Here is an 18,116-nt window from a genome sequence, read left to right as displayed (position 1 = left end):
GAGGAACTTCTCTGGATTTTGGACCACCTCACACCAGGAGTGGAAGAGGCTTTCTGCTAGTGGAAAATCTAAACCATTATCCTTATATCCTTCTATACCCCATGCAAATATGTCAACATGATTTAGACTCATAGGGTAATTCTAGCGCACCATGGCTTTTCCTGCATAAAAGTTCCACCCCACTTTTCTCACAGGGTAACTAGCCCATGATGGAGCCACCACCACATGGCAATAGTATAGGATTCCACAGATGGGGATGAAAGCCTTAGCAGGCCAGATATACTGTTATAGTACCTACTCCTGATTTAATTACCTTGCTGTTGGTTCTCTTATGTAATCATTGAAATTGGAAAGTTCTCACATTACTAGAATTACAGTTGATACCAAGCATTTGTATGCATGTGTATTTTTGTGTATACAGTCTGTTTCATGTTGTTTGTATGCATGTCTGTAGCAACTATATTGACCAGACAAGACTGGTTATAAGACATTCCACAGCAGTATTAAAAAAAAAATAAACCCATCTTTAAAATATCAACAGTGGAAAGATGGACTGAAGAAGTAGAGGAGGAGGAGGAGGAGGAGGAGGAGGAGGAGGAAGAAACAGCTGTTACTTATGAGAGAGAGGAGGAAGTTTCATATGAGAGAGAAGAAGAAGTTTCTTATGAGAGAGAGGAAATTTCTTATGAAAGAGAGGAGGAGGTTTCAGAAGTGTCAGGTATGCCACAGTTCAAAAGTCCGTCTTGGTGCAGTAGAATATTTGTCATTACATCATTTGATCTGAGTAATATGTAAATGTCATGTCCTTTTGAAATCAAATCCATCATATGGTGCTTGTGATATGGTTTACCTCATTCAGAACTGCTTAGTTTAATCGAGACAGAAGACTAAAACAGTAAATGTAAGAATATGTCTCGAATACATTAACAGAAGGCACTCGTGAGGTTCTACATCTTTCCTAAGCAATGTTCAGAGTCAATGTTGATGTGCTTAATAAAACTGTGTGCAGGGTGCAGGGCCATGCCAGCTAGTTCTGCCCCTGGCGTGCATGCTTGCTTACCCCACTCCCTGACATCCATGCGTACAGCATAAACATCTGCAGAGAAGAAACCTTAGTGTGAACAACTGTACACATGAAGCCATCCACGTGACCTAGAAACGTTCTTGTCCAGAGTGCCTGATCACATAGATGTCTTCACATGTACAGGTGTACATGCAAAGATTTCCTCTCTGCAGACTTTAGTACACACAGAGATCGGGGGCAGAGCATGCTGGCTGAACAGGGCTTTAACATTCCTCTGTATTGTTGTTATTCATTTACTTTTAGTACTTTGGGTGGCTTAGCTCAGAGAGCCAGAAAACTCTTCAAAGCAATGTGAACAACCAGAAACCATTCATCTAATGCAAAAACAAAGAAACTCACAAAACAACCATAATATCTTAAAGAGATATTGGGCCCCCTTATATTAGCCACCTAGCATTAAACAAAGCTAAAGTGCATGGATGTCAGGGTGGACACTGAGCCCATAGAACCTCAGAGCAGTTCTGATTCTGAGGAGGAACAGCCGTTCATGGGAGAGGAGTGCGCTCATCCATCCCAGGTCCTGCAGCTGGCAGAGATTCCTCCTGCCGGCATTCCAGACATAGATAGCGGTCCTGGGAGCGAAGGAGCGCAGGAGGAGGGCTGGCTGGATGCTCGATGCAGATGCAAAGAGCGACAAGCTACAGAGGGTGCGGAAAGGAGGCGTAGCGCCCGTTTGGCACGCAAGCAACGGTTGTGTCCAGAGGACCCAAGGGAAAAGGGGAGGGACTCTCCCTAGCCCATAAGTTCAGGGTCTGCAAGTGATTCTCGTTCAAACGGGGACCAAGCTGTCAAGGGTCCCTAGCCGGCCTCTTTCAGTCTACTCCAGTAGCCAACTCCAGACACAGACAGAGGATTCTTTTCAAGACTTTATTCCTTTTACAACTTAATAACTCTATCACCAGCGACTAAGCTATGAACAGCAGAGTAACCTATGCCCCAGGTTGGAAACAGTTGGGTCCTCTGATCGTGACCGTTGCTTGCGTGCCAAACGGCCGCTACACCTCCTTTCCGCGCCCTCCATAGCTCGTTGCTCTTTGCGTCTGCGTCGAGCATCCAGCCAGCCCTCCTCCCACGCTCCTTCACTCCCAGGACTGCTATCTATGTCTGGAATGCCGGCAGAAGGAATCTCTGCCAGCTGCAGGGCCTGGGAGGGATGAGCGTGCTCCTCTCCCACGGACGGCTGTTCCTCCTCAGAATCAGAACTGCTCTGAGGTTCTATGGGCTCAGTGTCCACCCTGACAATGGCATCTATCTGAAGGCATTTCCTCAAGAGCTATGGAATCATAGGACATGATCTAATATTCCATTTAATGGAACTCTCTTAATTTCTGAAATTAATTTTATTAATATAATTCATGAGATATGTCCTATGATGATACCTTTTCAAGTGGCTGAGTTACGTCATCTCTTGCTGAAGCTACTGCTCATGGTTATATTAACTTCAGTGTGAAGTAGTAGTAATTGAAGTAGTAATTCAGTCCAGTAACTCACCTTGTTTTATGGCACAGCTGGGCAACTTGTGGCCCTCCAGATGTTTTGGTCTATGACTCCTGAATAGTCAATGGTGAGGGATGATGAAAGTTGTAGGGGAAAACATCTGGAGAGCCACTTTGCCCGCCCCTGTTTTATGGTATGGTCAAAAGAAGGGAAAACCATATATAAAATAAACTTGCAGAACCAATTATTTATATGAGTTCAGCAAATAAATGTACATGTCCCTGGGCCAACTCAGATGCTGACAGGCCCAGTAAGCATCTATGGCCAATACACTAATGTCCATCTGCAGAGGGGTATGGTGCCAAGCCTCAGTAGAGAGTACACCTGCCCACGTAGGAAGTAACATCAGATCCAAGTAAAGGGATCCTGTCTGAAGGGGTGTGATTCTCCCAGTGAATGTTTGCAACAGTACTGGTTTTGTTTGTTTTGTTAATTGAATCGACATTCTTGTGCCAGCTGTTCACCTGTACATTCTCAACAATATCTTTACATTAACAGAAGAGGCCTACTATGCTGAGGAGGTGGTGCATGTTCCTGTTCCTGAGGAAGTACCACCAGTTAAAGGTATACCAGCAGCTCTTCAGTATAAAAGTATTAACTCTTCAATATAAAGATTTGATAGCTGTCTGTCTCATACTTCTGTTATTCTTGTATTTCTGTTTCTTTTCATTGTGGTGTTTCAGGTGTTACTTCTTTTTTGACTAACAAGGACCTACTTGCACATTTCTGTGTCCTTCTCATTTTAAAAAACAACAACATACAGCCATATTTTGAACGGAGCCCAGTCAAAGCTGTAATATCCTTGCCACCAATGGCTTGGATCCTACATTTCCTCCCACCAGCAGTAGCACTGCCTGAGTGGAGTTCTGTTCAGCACGCTCTGTCCAGTTGGGAGGGGGGAGCAATGTTTGCCAATTCCTCCCTCACCCAGGAGCCCCCAGTGCCATCTTCCATGCTGTTCTGGAGGGTACACCAATCCTCCGGAGCGGATTTTCAGGAGGGAGGAATCAGTGTAGAGCACGTCCTCCCCTGTTCTACCAGAAGAAACAGTCCATTGGATCAGAAGTCTTTTGTGGACAGAAGCAGCCCTTCCATCGGTGAAAGGAGATCCTAGATCCAACCCAGTGGCTCATATTGACATTATATAACATCTTGTATATCTTTTCATTCTTCTGGTACAAATTAGTGTGTGTTAGTGCATTGAGAAATTTTTCATCTCTTTATTTTTCAATGCCATTTAAAATGGAAATTTGTGGCATCTGATATATGGAGAAAACAACACTTATTCTTAAATATTCTTTCTGAAGTGCCTGAGGTCCGGAAGAGACCTGAACCAGAAAAGAAAGTTGCTGTTCCCAAGAAACCGGAAGCTCCCCCAGCCAGAGGTACATAAACTGCTTCTTGTCACCTAGGAAAAAAGAATTTCTGTCTTCCATAGTCTAATCTTGTGTGTCTATGTGGTTGGGAGGGGAGGAGAAGATAATGGAGCTGACGCTAACCTCTTTTGTATTAAGCGTGAGCAAATGCCCGTGTTTAGGCAATTAATTGTGTGTTTCTTCAATGAAATTTGTGTTTCATTAGTTCTCAGTTATTTTTCCTAATAGTATTAAAGTCACTCCAACATTATACAATTGTGTAATATTTTTAAGTGCCCAAGGAATTTCCTCCTGAAGAACGGGTACCACCTAAAGTAAAAGAGCCTCCACCAACCAAAGGTAAATAAAACAAAACAAAACTCTTCCCAGTGATGTGTTTTTTCTAGATATTGTTGTATATTTTTGTTGGTTCATTTTACATGGGAACTATTTGAATATCATGAGGAATTGTTGCCATGTTTTGGCCCCTCTTTCAATCTTCTGCAGTGATGTCAGTTCTTCAAGTCTCTTTCACAGTCTCATTCATGTTTTTGATATGGTAAAAATTCATGTTTATTTTTAAAAGGAACTAATTCAGTTCAAAATAGATTTCTACCTATCTGAAATAGAGCTGCCTGCAATATCCCTACCTTTTTTTTTCCTTAAGTAACTGAAGTCCACAAGAAAAAAGTAATCACTGAAGAAAAAATATCTGTCACGAAAAAGGAGGAGGCTCCACCAAAAAGAGGTACATCAAGTTATACATTCTGCAGAAGACATCTGTATCTTAATATTGGTTGGCCTCTCCATGGCAAATAGCAAACCACTTTGGAAACAGGGAACTTTCAAAAGCAGTTTGTGATACGGCATTGTGGGGAGAACCTGTTGTTCCAACAAACAAAGAAAAAGTTAAAAGAATTATTGGGCATGCCCAAAGTCAGTCTTTCAATCCCAACCATTAGTTGGTCTAATTATGTTAAATTGTCATTTTTTTTCTTTTTGACATAGAATGTCTATGTCTTCCTATCTTTAATCATTTTTGTAACCTGACTATATTTGTCACATGTGAGTAATACAAACCACCTGAAAATAAATAATATCTTTAAAGTGCCAGCAGTGCCAAAGAAAGCTGTGCCAGAGGAGAAGGTCCATGTTCCAGTTCCCAAGAAAGAGGTGGCGCCACCCGCTAAAGGTACACCAGTGTCCTCTGACTGAACAAAAGGCTTTTGCACGAATCAGCAAGAGGCAGCTGCTGAACTTCTGATCCGGCTGCTTCTGAGACAAGCCATTTAAAGCTGGTTAAACTTTTGCAAAAATGTTCTTTAAACGAAGGCAGGATATTAGGTTAAATGGGTATGCTGAGGAATTTCAACCTTGAAATGCTTTGCGCTACAGACCTGCATTATTTTTCTGGCTGCAAGCTTTACTTAATTAATTAGTAAAGGCCCATTGTAAATGATGGAAGTCACATTTTAAAATGGCCAAGCCAAGAGTTAAGGGCACACTTGTTTGGGCTATTTTAGAATTCAAAATTGAAACAAATAGCAAAGTTGTCCGTCCCTATAACAATGCGTCAATAAATGGCAAGATCTCACATTTCCTTCCAAAGGGTCTAATTATAGGGTACCTATATTGAGGTTTTGGCAATATGTAAATAGATTCAAATTTAATTGATTAATTATTGAGCTGATTAAAAGGCAATGATCAATCAACCAAAAATCTTGATAGTGCTAGTTAATTCTAATAGCCACTTCGGGTGCACAGCTCCAGCAACTGACCTGTGCTGAACTACAGTAGTTCACTGTTGTCAGACTTTAATGGATTGATTCTGTAATATCTTTTGCAATTTTATTTATTATGTCAGTGAACCTGTCATGTCCTTATGTGTCCTTTGTTTTATGCTTGTTAAATTTCTCTGCCGTTGTTGAAAAAGGTGGTCTTGAATCCAAGCATTCTTCTCATAATGCTATACAATTTATGTAGTTTTGGTCTTTGATTTGCTTTTCTTTCTGGTGTGCTTTATCAGGATTTCATGAATTATTATTTCTATTCCAAAATGTGCATTGTATTTATTATATATGGTTCTTAGAAAAAGAGCAAATTCCATAAACCAAAAGCATGTCAGTTGATGATGTAAGTGTAGTGTGGAGTTTTTAATCTCTGGTAAATGTATGTCTGCTTAAAATTATGGTCTTCTTTGTTAGAACAATTGTTTTGTTGTAGTAATTGTGTATTAGTCTGTATATTTTATCTATATTCCTCTTATATAACCATCAATCTTCACAGAGGAAGGTTTAAATTCACAGCATGGTTTTCTTATAATTACTATCTTTCAAGTGCCAGAAGTTCCAAAGAGAGTTGTTTCAGAAGAAAAAATATCTATGACTGTCCCCAAAAGAAAAGCAGCTCCTCCAGAAAAAGGTACTCATGCTTTGGACTAAACCAAATGTGCTAACACCCTTCCTATTAGTTCTCAGATCCAACACTAGGTTTTTATGGAAATCCTTTCCCCACTCCAAATGTAGATCTGGGGATAGCAGTTTAGGCACGTCTCTCCTTTCTTTTTATTTAAATACAGAAGTTACATCTGTTTTGTAACGGTTGGATTGGTCTGATAGGAAAAAAAGTTTCCAATAAGAAATACTGAAGTTAAATACTCTGTCTTTAATAACAGCTGTGGAAGAGCACTGGGGATATGCAGAGGAAGTATCTGTTTCTCTTCACACAGAAGAGGAGGTTTCATATACAGGTATGAAGTCAACCAGAGGAAACATAGAGACCCTAACCAAAGGTGCTATATAGTTTAACAACAGGTTATCATCTCAGTTCAAAGATGTATATGAAAAAAAGTTATACTTATCTCACATTAGCAAAATTATTAATTCTCTCCAGAGAACCAAGGCTTACCCTCATCCTGCTATTATAACCAGTAGAAATGGTAAGCCACCTAAGAGATCCATTGATATAAAGAAGAGATACAGGGTCGTCTCCTGTAAGAATTACTGAGGCTGTTCAACTTGAGGACCCTCTCAAGGTGTTGGAACCCTCTCAAGGCAGTGATTAACAATCTAGTAGCCATCACACAAGATGCACACATTATTGGTTTTCTTCTTTCATATTTAGTTGGGATGACTGCTTCAGTTGTCTCATCCCATAAAACTGAAGCCATCCTTCAAGCAAAACAGTTCAGGGCAGAATAAGTCCCAAGAAGATGCCATTTAGGAGGAATATAGTCAGTAACTTCAACAAAGACTTCACAGTACCTGCTCAATATGGAAGGTTCCATTACTTCTGCCCATTTGACCTATGGTAGTTTGCAATGAGAACAGCTATGTATTCTCTTGAAAAATTATGTTGGAAGGATCAATCCTCTTATTAACATATGGGAACTTTCTGTCTGGAGTATTGCTAAGTGATGGGATTTGTTTGAAGAAATAAACAACTGTTCTAAATTGTTGACATATACTACAAAGATTTTACATATCTTATGAAACCTAGGGACGAAAAGGTTCATACATTATTCTCTATACATGAGTATTGTATAAAGCATGCACTTGCAACTACATTGAAGCCATGCACTTTTCTTGTCCAAATGTTTGTTTATTTTGTCTGGTAACAGAAATGTTTGTGTCAAACTTCTCGCTGCTTTTTATGGCATTCTGTATATTTTGTTTCAAAAGCTCTTAAATATAAATATACTGTGTCTTTAAAGTTCCTGAAGAACCTGTGAGAGTTACCAGAAAAGAAAGAATACCAATATCAATTACTGCAAAAGTAAAGAAACCGCCAGCTAAAGGTACATTTGATATTGTACTAATGTGTGTTCTTTGTGTGCTATAATTGTATACTGTGTGCTACTCTGGTATTTCTGAGCGTTGATGTTTTGGCTTAATTCTTACATTGCACTGAATTTTGATTCTTGGTATTCATTAATATGTTAGCTAAGACTCTTGAAAATTAATATTTTTTAAGTGCCTGAAGTTCGTAAGACCGTCGTTCGAAAAGAAGTTATCCATGTGGAAGTTCCCCAATATGAAGAGGAGGAAGAAGTTCCTCAGTATGAAGAGGAAGAGGCCCCTCCATATGAAGAGGAAGAAGTCACACCATATGAGGAAGAGGAAGTCTCTCATTATGAGGAGGAAGTCACCCGATATGAGGAAAAGATTAGACACTATGAACAGGAAGTAACTCACTATGAGGAAGAAGTTCCTCATTATGAAGAGGAAGAAGTTCCTCGTTATGAAGAAGTTCCTGAGTATGAAGAAGAAGAAGAAGAAGAAGTTCCTCCTCCACCTCCTCCAGCTAAAGGTAACATTCTGTTTTCAAAAGCATTGACAAAAAGGGATCTTTAAAAAATTGCTCTTATGTTTGAAGTTCGTTTGGATTTGGGCTTTTGTTTTGCTTTGCTCTGATTTGCTTTCAGTTCCTTTTGCTCTGATATATCACTAATGTTTTGATGATGCTTAAAAGTGATGTGTGGCTTGCAAACAGAAATGTTATGCTGCAAATAGAGATAGCCCTAACCGAAGTAGTGGATGCTCCAAAAACATTTAACTTATCCATGCTTTAGGTGGCATCTTCCATCCTTATGTAAACCCCTCAGCCAAACTTCTCCTGGTTGAATAAAACTTCTAATTACCAAGTTAGCTCTCTTTGGAGAACTTGGAATATGGCAGTGCAATCCTGTACCCATCGCCTCAGAAGTTAGCCCCATCAAATTCAATGAGACTTACTCCCAGATTAGTGTATATAGGATTGCAGCTGGAGGTAGTTGAAGTAAAAAATTAAGTTGTTGAGGGTTTTTTTACTTCAATATGAAGAAGAGGAAGAAATTTCTCATGAAGAAGTATGTGCTCTGTGCTTTGCAACAGAGAATGGGATTGGGAACTAGATGCCTAGCTTAAGATGATGGTCCCTTGCTCCAGCACTGTCAGTCAACCTCCTCTATGTGCCAAGGCAGCAGTAGCCATGCACTGCATCCAAAAGACTATAAGAGAATTGCCATGCGCGCACGCGCACACACACACACACGCACACACACACACTTGGAAGATTATCCTGGCTAAAACCCTTAATTTAAAAGCTAATACTTGCATATCAAGAACATTGTTTGAAAATGCTTTTATTATTGGGAGTTTGCATCTCCTCAACCTGCATTTTCACCCCCATATCTCCCCAGCAGCACAGAGGGGAAACCCCCCCACAAATGACCTGAGTTGTCATTTCTCCATCTGACCAATGGGTGAAATCCAAGGTGATGTGAGTGGACTTCTACTCATACAATGGGACTCCTGTCTCCTCTCCTCCACCTTGCAGCCCCCTGTGCCCCTACAAAATCTGCTCCAGAGGGTCAACCAACCCTGTGTGGGTCTGAATGGCCGTGTGCGCATGTGTGTGTGAGAGGACGGTTGAAGATAGCTTGCCATCAAGAGGAGGGCAGAGGAAGTCCATGCCCTTTCTTGCATGTATCATTTGGTGGTAGAGACAGGGTTAGCTAAGTCTGCACAGTGCATACGTGTGGCTCTTGGATGGGCACTGCCTGGCCACTCCTGCTTCAAGTGCAGCCACATACTACCTTCCACCTCCACTGCCACATGCACTATCACTAAGGATGTTAGAGAAATCCACAATAGAACCAGATGAGTTCAGATTTTCATGAATCTGACCCATGGATTCTGCAGCTGACTGGCTGCCCACCTGTCAGGCTTCTGTCGGATTCCTCGGACTTGTGGACCAGTTTTCTAACTTTCCCGAATTTTGTGCAAATTTCATCATAGAAAAATATGCAAAAATGTACATTTCCCCCATTGGCTAAAGCATGAACATTTTCATCTTGGGGGAATTTGCGCATTTTGGCATGTATGAATCCACACAACTGGACATTTGCACAAATGCAAATGTCGGATTTTACACAATCCATACATTTTACACAATTCGTACATCCCTAGCTGCCACTGTGTAAGACCCTGCTATTAGTGCCACTGAAATTAATGGAATTTGTGCAACAGCAGATCGGTAAATGAAGCATTTGACAATATCACATGACTACTTTACTTCACATCTAGCTGACATATTGTTTAATTCAAACGTTTTGTCACCATATATCAAGGCTTGATGAATTCACCCATAGACCATCAACCAAATGTATTGAATGTGGGTGTACTTGGCCTGGACTCTTTGTCACATTCGTTTCAGTGGGAATAAGAAAACAGAAATTAATTTACAACGCAATCCTATGTATGTTTAGACAGAAAAAAGTCCTGCAACTCCCAGCATTCCCCAATCAGCATGACCCAATTATTGTTTTTTCCCATGGTGTTGCAGCATTCATGTGTTGCTGGCGTGTATTGGCTCCATGTGTTGCATACATAGCTTGGATCCCATGATAAGTTAACTTAAGGAAGTTCATGGAAGGGACGTTCCCTGCCCTTCCCCTTCAGCCATCTGCAGCCCCTAAAGGCCTCTCTGGAGGGTTGGGCAACCATAGCAAACAATGTGGTATGGGTCGGCAACTGTGGAGAAGAGAGGAAAGGAATGTTTTCTTCAGCGAACTTCCATACAGGCACAATCCTATGCATGTTTAGTCAGAAAAAAGCCCTACAACTTTTTTCCTGTCTAAATATGGAAAAGATTGCACCCTAAGTTAACGTATTAGATTCCAAGTCTGATTTTGGACAATTCCTTCCTTCCCTAGCATCCCCCATATTCCATCCTACATTGTTCAGGGGGACACACCGTAACCCTTTGGAGAAAGGTGTTTTGGGGAACACAGGTGGCTGCCAGTAAGAGGAGGGGCCAGGAAACATTCCTTCTTTGAACTTCCTTGAGTTAACGTATCTTAGGAACCAAGCCATAGTGTTGCAATACAGCCAAGTGTTTATAGTGCATGGTGCATTTTGTGTGTGTGTGTCCCTTCTTTTAATTACAATGCTATCTTTAAAGTGCCTGAAGTACCCAAGAAGCCTGTCCCAGAGAAAAAGGTTCCTGCTGTGCCTGTTCCCAAGAAAAAGGAGGCTCCTCCAGCAAAAGGTACATTCATCTCTTCATTGCTATTCTCAAACTCTTTGTTCTTTTCATTAAGTTTCTTGATCGAAGAAGGTTAGTTGAGGGAATGGGGAATGGGTTGTAGGCCTGTAGTGTCCTCTGTTGCCTTTCTGTTTTAATGTGCTGTGAATGGTGTGGTCTCTTCCTCAACAATCTCAAACAATGTTTTTAAAGTGCCTGAAGTGCCAAAGAAGCCTGTTCCAGAAGAAAAGGTTCCAGTGCCTAAAGGAAAAGAAGCTCCACCAGCTAAAGGTAAAATCAGTTTGTGGTTTTCCATGTGCAAATAAACTTAACACTCCTTCCTTTTGTGTTGTTAAAACTGTATCATGTTGAGAAAGATTGTTTCTCTTCTTTTAAAGGTCTTCTTTGTCTATGTGTTCTTGTGATTTGAGTTACTCTTCTCTGTCTTATATCGAAACAAAATTTCAATTGTTTGAAAATTTCAAAATTGTTTCTTTCAATCTAAGTGCCTGAAGTGCCCAAGAAAGTGGTCCCTGAAGAGAAAGTGCCTGTTCCAGTACCTAAAAAAGTGGAAGCTCCTCCCGCTAAAGGTACATCACCATGTGACATATCGAAACAATCCTAACCTTGTTTGTTCACCTGGTCATTATTACGAGCAATCAGTCCTCCTGTATTAAATCAGCAACAAAACCCTGCTGATTTCAGTAAAAGCAGGTCTGTAAGTGCCTTGACCTGTGTGGTTCAGATACAACTGTCCAGCTTTGGACTCTTTTCTTTGGTTGTGTTTCAATACTGGAAGAAGGATAAAGAATAAAAAATAATTTCAGCATTAATGTTTTTAAAGTGCCAGCCGTGCCGAAAAAAGCTGTGCCAGAAGAAAAAGTACCTGTTGCAGTTCCTAAAAAACCAGAGCCCCCTCCACCTAAAGGTACTTGAAATAGTATTTGTGAAATGTAGATTATACTTACATGTGTAACGTGAAAATATGTGCAAAATACTATAAAGTGCAATATTAACCACATTAAAGCAACAAGAGCATACAGTTTTGCACCCACAAGCCCCTAGACATTGATGTGTTTATGTTTTGGCTTCTGCTACATTGTGTTCTTTCTCTTTGTGAGACCATGTATATACAAAGTCCATTTCTTGATATCTTTCAAGTGCCTGAGATACCCAAGAAAGCTGTGTCTGAAGCAAAAGTGCCAATCACTGTGCCTAAAAAGCCAGAACCTCCAGCAGCTAAAGGTATATCAACCCATAAAATCAGTCTTTTTGTTATCATATGTTTGTTTAAATAATCTTAAGTGTAGTGCCTGTTTGTGTCAAATATAGTTGCCGTTCCTTGACTGTCAACTTTTTCTGTTCTGTTCTTTTTGTTTCTGACAATGCACCCATAAATCGCTTTCTTCAAAATTATATCTTTGAAGTGCCAGAAGTACCAAAGGAGCATGTCCCAGAAGAAAAACCACCTGCTTTCGAATATGAAGAAGAGGAAGTTATACCTGCAAAAGGTACATCAGCTCATTACCCTTATTAAATACCGCTTTTAAAATTATGGCAATAATATTATCTTTATTCTTTGCTTTCTATTCCATATAACCCATGCAGTTCGATCTTGCCCATGTTTATTCAGGAGTAAGACCTGCTGAGCTCAGTGGAACATACTCCCAATTAATGGGCATAGGACTTTTAATTGCAGCCGGAATATTTCTCTAACAGGACATTCTTTATCTTGTTTAATGTTTTCTTTTCTTTGGGAATGCTTTGAAAATAACTTCAAAAGCATCTTTCTAAAGGCCAAGAATGACATTTGAGGATCCACAGAAAACAGTTTCTAAGTAAAGACATCTGTGGCCAAAATAAGGCCTTATAAGCAAGACTAAAATTGTGAAGCTTGTTCTGTGAGCTAAAGGGGGCTTTAGGCTGCAATCCTATGCACACTTACCTGAGAGTAAGCCCCATTCTTTGGGAGAAGGGCCGTAGCTCAATGGTAGAGCACCTGCTTTGCATGCAGAAGGTCGCAGGTTCAATCCACAGTATCTCCAAGTAGGGCTGGAAAAATTCCTGCCTGAGAGACCTGGGACAGCCACTGCCAGTCAGTGTCAACCAGACTGGGCTAGACAGACCAATCGTCTGATTCAGTGTAAGGCATCTTCCTCAGTTCCATTGAACACTGTGGGATGTACCTCCAAGTGAGCATCCACTACATGATTTATTTATCTTCAACAGCAGCCCCACATTCCAAATGGCAAACTGTTTTTGAAACTGAGTGATGTTTCACAAGTAGTTTGTGGTATGGCGTGGCAATGTGGGGGAGGGCGGAGCTGCTGTTCAAAGGAAAAAGTCACAAATTCCACTAGGCTAGTGCAAGCCCTTCATGTGAGCTTAATGAGCCCCTTGGAGCCTGATGACTGTGCTTCCCCCGCCACCAACACCCTCTGCCCCCCAGTGACCTATATTGTATTTCTCTTTCTGAAATGGATTCCACAAACAAATCTTAATTTGAAAAAAAATATGTTTAAAGTCCCAGAAGTGCCAAAGAAAGTTGTCCTGGAAAAGAAAATTCCTGCAGCCATTCCCAAAAAGGTGGAGCCTCCTCCTGAAAAAGGTACATTGATTAATACTGTCTGCAAAGAATTAGTATATCGATACTGCATTAGTTGTACTAACTACCTGACCTTCCGTACAAAACAAACTTCTTGTTCACCACTGAATTCAGTGGAATTAGAATGACTATGTCCAGGAAATATTTCCACCTTGTGTAGTGTGAAATTGTCTTTTTATGTCAATTCTGTCTTTTTGTAACATATGAAAATGGCTTTGGAATTCGTGACATCATATACTGTCTACTGAGCTCTTGAATTGCCAAGTCCTCTTCCTTATTCAGTTCTGCTATTATTGTTGCTGTTGTTGTTGTTGCTTTTAGAACACTTTAGAGTCCTTAATGCTTCTTGTGATTGGTTAGAATTGTGTCAGGACTGTGGCTTAAAAACAAATTCTTAAAAAAAACTACAATGTTTTTTTTAAGTGCCTGAAGTTCCTAAACCTGTCCCAGAAGAGAAAGTGCCTGTTCCCAAAAAGGTGCCTGCTCCTCCAGCAAAAGGTACACCCCATATTTAAAACAGTACATAAAACCATTCATTTGTACATTAATCATAATTTATGTTCTTCAAAACTTTGTGATGTCTTACATTGCTGTCCATGGTGCCTTGAGAGCACGTTCTTATAATAACGTAATGTCTTTAAAGTGCCTGAAGTTCCTAAACCTGTCCCGGAAGAGAAAGTGCCTGTTCCCAAAAAGGTGCCTGCTCCTCTGGTGAAAGGTACATTCAATATTTAAAATAGTACATAAATCATAAAACCATTCATTTGTACATTAATCATAATTTATATTCTTCAAAACTTTGTGGTGTCTTACATGTCTGTCCATGGTGCCTTGAGAGCACATTCTTATAATAATGTAATGTCTTTAAAGTGCCTGAAGTTCCTAAACCTGTCCCGGAAGAGAAAGTGCCTGTTCCCAAAAAGGTGCCTGCTCCTCCAGCAAAAGGTACACCCCATATTTAAAATAGTACATAAAACCATTCATTTGTACATTAATCATCATTTATATTCTTCAAAACTTTGTGATGTCTTACATTGCTCTCCATGGTGCCTTGAGAGCACATTCTTATAATAACGTAATGTCTTTAAAGTGCCGGAAGTTCCTAAACCTGTCCCGGAAGAGAAAGTGCCTGTTCCCAAAAAGGTGCCTGCTCCTCCAGCAAAAGGTACACCCCATATTTAAAATAGTACATAAAACCATTCATTTGTATATTAATCATCATTTATATTCTTCAAAACTTTGTGATGTCTTACATGTCTGTCCATGGTGCCTTGAGAGCACATTCTTATAATAACGTAATGTCTTTAAAGTGCCTGAAGTTCCTAAACCTGTCCCGGAAGAGAAAGTGCCTGTTCCCAAAAAGGTGCCTGCTCCTCCGGCAAAAGGTACACCCAATATTTCAAATAATATGCAAAACCATTCATTTGTACGTTGATCATCACTTATGTTCTTCAAAACTTTGTGATGTCTTACATGTTTGTCCATGGTGTCTTGAGAGCACATTCTTATAATAACGTAATGTCTTTAAAGTGCCTGAAGTTCCTAAACCTGTCCCAGAAGAGAAAGTGCCTGTTCCCAAAAAGGTGCCTGCTCCTCCAGCAAAAGGTACATTTATCTATATGCTATATGGAAACATTCATCATGCCATTAACTAATCCTTTCTGTTATTCCATTAAGTACGAATGTAAAACAACTAGGCAGGTTAGGTATTTGTGTCATCCTATTATGTCTGTGTATTGTTTGTAGTCTCATAGTTTGATGGATGTGCAAAAAACCACAACAACATGCTAAAGTGGTGTTATGTCTTTAAGTCCCTGAGGTGCCCAAGAAAGTTGTCCCCGAAAAGAAGGTACCCACTCCTAAAAAAGTGGAAGAGCCACCTGTACAAGGTACATCTATTCTTACCTGTGTTAAAACAGTCTCCTTTCATGTTACTAGATTGTGTGTTTTTGTTCTTAGTCTGTCAAATATATGTAATAAACTTATCTCATGGGATTTTGGTTTTGCTTTATGGATCCATGATGTGGTGTTTATGTTGTGTTCTTATTCATACCCTCTAAAACATTTTTAAATGACTGCCTAAAATGCATTTTAAAGTCTCTGAGATATAAAAAAGAGGGGACCATGAGGAAAAATACCTGCTGCTAAACCAAAGGAAAGTAACAATTCCTTTTTTGCCTCTCTTAATCTTTTGTAAAGATTTTTTTCTTCTTAATCTCTCCTAATATCTTCCAGTCCATTACTGCTGACTGGGACCTGTGGGAGATTTTACTTGAATTTTATTTTGTATGCCTTTCTTGTGCCAGTCTTTGAGATAATGAAACATTAATAATATCTTTAAAGTGCCTGTAGTACATAAGAAACCTGTCCCTGAAGAAAGAGTCGCTGTTCCTGCTCCCACAGTTGAAAAATATGTTTATGAAGAATATGAGAAGTATGAGACTTACGAGAAGATTGAGGAGTTTGTGCAGGCAGAAGAGGCTGAAGAATATGAAGAATATGAGGAAGCTCCAGAACCTGAACAATATGAGGAAGCTCCAGAAGAACCTGAAGCTGAGCAATATGAGGTAGCTCCAGAACCAGAAGTTGAACAGTATGAGGAACCAGAGGAACTTGAGTATTATGAAGAGGTTCGAGAAACAAAGGAGATTAAAGAATATGAGGAGGTGTATGAAGTTCCAGCAGCAAAAGGTATATCATTTCTTCATTTGTTTGCTGTCTCTTGCCCCAATACTGAACCCTCAAATCGTGTTTCCCCTGGTATTTACTGCTTCTGTACTTACAAAAATCCACCTGAGAGAGGATTTCCAGGGTGGGTCAGACCAACCATGCTTTTGTTCTTGGGGAGTTTGAAAACAAAATCTAATTGTGATTAAAGCCTTCTGAACTTGGTAATTTGGTTTCTTGCAAGTAACTAAGAACTCCTTCATAAAATATTTTTCAAGTGCCTGAGGTGCCTAAGAGAGCCATTCCTGAAGAAAAAGTACCCATTGCTGTACCTAAAAAAGAGGAAGCTCCACCAGCCAAAGGTACATAAGCTTCTAAAGCTATTCCTTTATGTACCCTGAAAGCCCAAATGCCCTTTTACCACTGAGCTACAGGTCCTAAATTACAGTATATAGCTGTGTCCTGTTTCAGGACACGAGTACGTATGATATCTTGTAGCAATTCCTCATAGCAGCTTAGTTGTTATGAGATTCTATCACACTTCACAATACAGTAAAAGTAAAATTAGGGAGACAGACAGTGGCCCTATGACAGCAAACAGGTGATATTTTATATATTAAATCAGCTAGTGTTTTTTGCTTAGCTCATACAAGATTCATAGCCTAATCCAGTCTCCAGTTAAATTGAAGAGCATGGACTCAAATTAAGGTGTGAGAATGCAGCCAAGTTACATGTCCAAGGGAAAAATTCACACTGTGCTAAGTGATCCCAAACATGGGGGCTTGGATTCAAAGATCCCACTGTGGGATTAAACGATACATCCACGTGTGTAGGGCAGTTTGCCGATTTCCCCCTTGTCCGCATCCCCCCAAATGCCTAAAAACTGGCTCTGGGTAGTTGGGAGACGTTTTTCTGGTGGTGAGGGCTGTATGGAAATCTTGGATCCAAGCCACGTAAGTTTTAGTGTGTTTAATGGATCATTTGCCCACATATACATGAAGTTAACCTAAAAAGTAGAGGCAGACCAGACTAGCTCACTACTGAGGATAGAGGCATTTTATTTTGTGGTTGGACTCAAGATTTAATCAATATTGCCTGCTATGAGTTTGTATCTTTTTCTTTCTATTTATGATGTAGTGTGTGTCCTTTTTAGTTTGGCTTGCTTATTGTTGCACTTAGTTCATAATTCAAAGGATGAACCATTCTTAAAAAGAAATCAATGTTTTTAAAGTGCCTGCAGTGCGAAAGAAGCCAGTCCCAGAAGAAAAAGTGCCTGTTCCTAAAAAAGAAGTGGCTCCCCCACCTAAAGGTACACTTTACGAAGCAACAAGCTCTGACTTGACTCTTTTGTTGTCTCTTTCTATATTTTGAATAAAGATGTTGTGCACCTTCATTTGTATGTGTTGGTTATTTGTGTCTGTATGTGTTCGTTGTGTTCACTGTGTGTGACTTTGTATTTCAAGTTCTCTTCTTTAATTATTATTAAATAACATTCTTCTAAGATCCCTAAACAAATTAATAACTAAAAATAATTACTATATGTTTAAAGTGCCTGAAGTGCCTAAGAAAGCTGTTCCTGAAGATAAAGTGCCTAAGGCTGTTCCAAAAAGAAAAGAGCCTTCAACACCTAAAGGTAGATTCAATATTAAAGGGGAAAGAATGTTAAAATTCTTGTATTCTCATATCTTTGATTTTAACACTCATGCCTTAGAAAAAGACATGTTGTCAATGTGTACGTTATTTTAGAAGTGTGTCTTTCTCCAAATAAGTCTGAATACACTCTGTCTTTAAAGTGCCTGCCATTCCCAAGAAAGCTGAAGAAAAAATATCTATAATTACCCATGAAGCAGAGGAGCCTCCCACAATGAAAGGTAGTTTATTATTTTTTATTAAGGCAAGAATA

At 39.8% G+C, this 18,116-nt stretch overlaps 1 protein-coding gene across 1 annotated transcript in view; it reads left to right on the top strand.

Moving 5' to 3' along the window:
* Positions 1–18,116, top strand: part of TTN (titin) — a 310,226-nt gene that overhangs the window by 146,502 nt on the left and 145,608 nt on the right. The window contains exons 124-152 of the mRNA XM_084814765.1: positions 542–718; positions 3,080–3,145; positions 3,889–3,966; positions 4,231–4,296; positions 4,604–4,684; positions 5,045–5,128; positions 6,274–6,357; positions 6,611–6,685; positions 7,649–7,732; positions 7,909–8,244; positions 10,879–10,965; positions 11,155–11,232; positions 11,448–11,531; positions 11,786–11,869; positions 12,103–12,186; positions 12,369–12,452; positions 13,466–13,549; positions 13,970–14,044; positions 14,190–14,264; positions 14,417–14,491; positions 14,637–14,711; positions 14,857–14,931; positions 15,077–15,151; positions 15,358–15,435; positions 15,950–16,237; positions 16,492–16,575; positions 17,445–17,522; positions 17,763–17,846; positions 18,007–18,084. Of these exons, the coding sequence (XP_084670891.1) occupies positions 542–718; positions 3,080–3,145; positions 3,889–3,966; positions 4,231–4,296; positions 4,604–4,684; positions 5,045–5,128; positions 6,274–6,357; positions 6,611–6,685; positions 7,649–7,732; positions 7,909–8,244; positions 10,879–10,965; positions 11,155–11,232; positions 11,448–11,531; positions 11,786–11,869; positions 12,103–12,186; positions 12,369–12,452; positions 13,466–13,549; positions 13,970–14,044; positions 14,190–14,264; positions 14,417–14,491; positions 14,637–14,711; positions 14,857–14,931; positions 15,077–15,151; positions 15,358–15,435; positions 15,950–16,237; positions 16,492–16,575; positions 17,445–17,522; positions 17,763–17,846; positions 18,007–18,084 (2,856 nt within the window). The remainder of the gene's footprint in view (positions 1–541; positions 719–3,079; positions 3,146–3,888; positions 3,967–4,230; positions 4,297–4,603; positions 4,685–5,044; positions 5,129–6,273; positions 6,358–6,610; positions 6,686–7,648; positions 7,733–7,908; positions 8,245–10,878; positions 10,966–11,154; positions 11,233–11,447; positions 11,532–11,785; positions 11,870–12,102; positions 12,187–12,368; positions 12,453–13,465; positions 13,550–13,969; positions 14,045–14,189; positions 14,265–14,416; positions 14,492–14,636; positions 14,712–14,856; positions 14,932–15,076; positions 15,152–15,357; positions 15,436–15,949; positions 16,238–16,491; positions 16,576–17,444; positions 17,523–17,762; positions 17,847–18,006; positions 18,085–18,116) is intronic.

This window comes from Heloderma suspectum, chromosome 1, assembly GCF_057233095.1.
Source record: "Heloderma suspectum isolate Gila_16-S chromosome 1, 16-S_ref, whole genome shotgun sequence".
Lineage (NCBI taxonomy): Eukaryota > Metazoa > Chordata > Lepidosauria > Squamata > Helodermatidae > Heloderma > Heloderma suspectum.
Note: the sequence above shows the minus strand (reverse complement) of the source record. Positions and strands in the feature narration are given on the sequence as shown.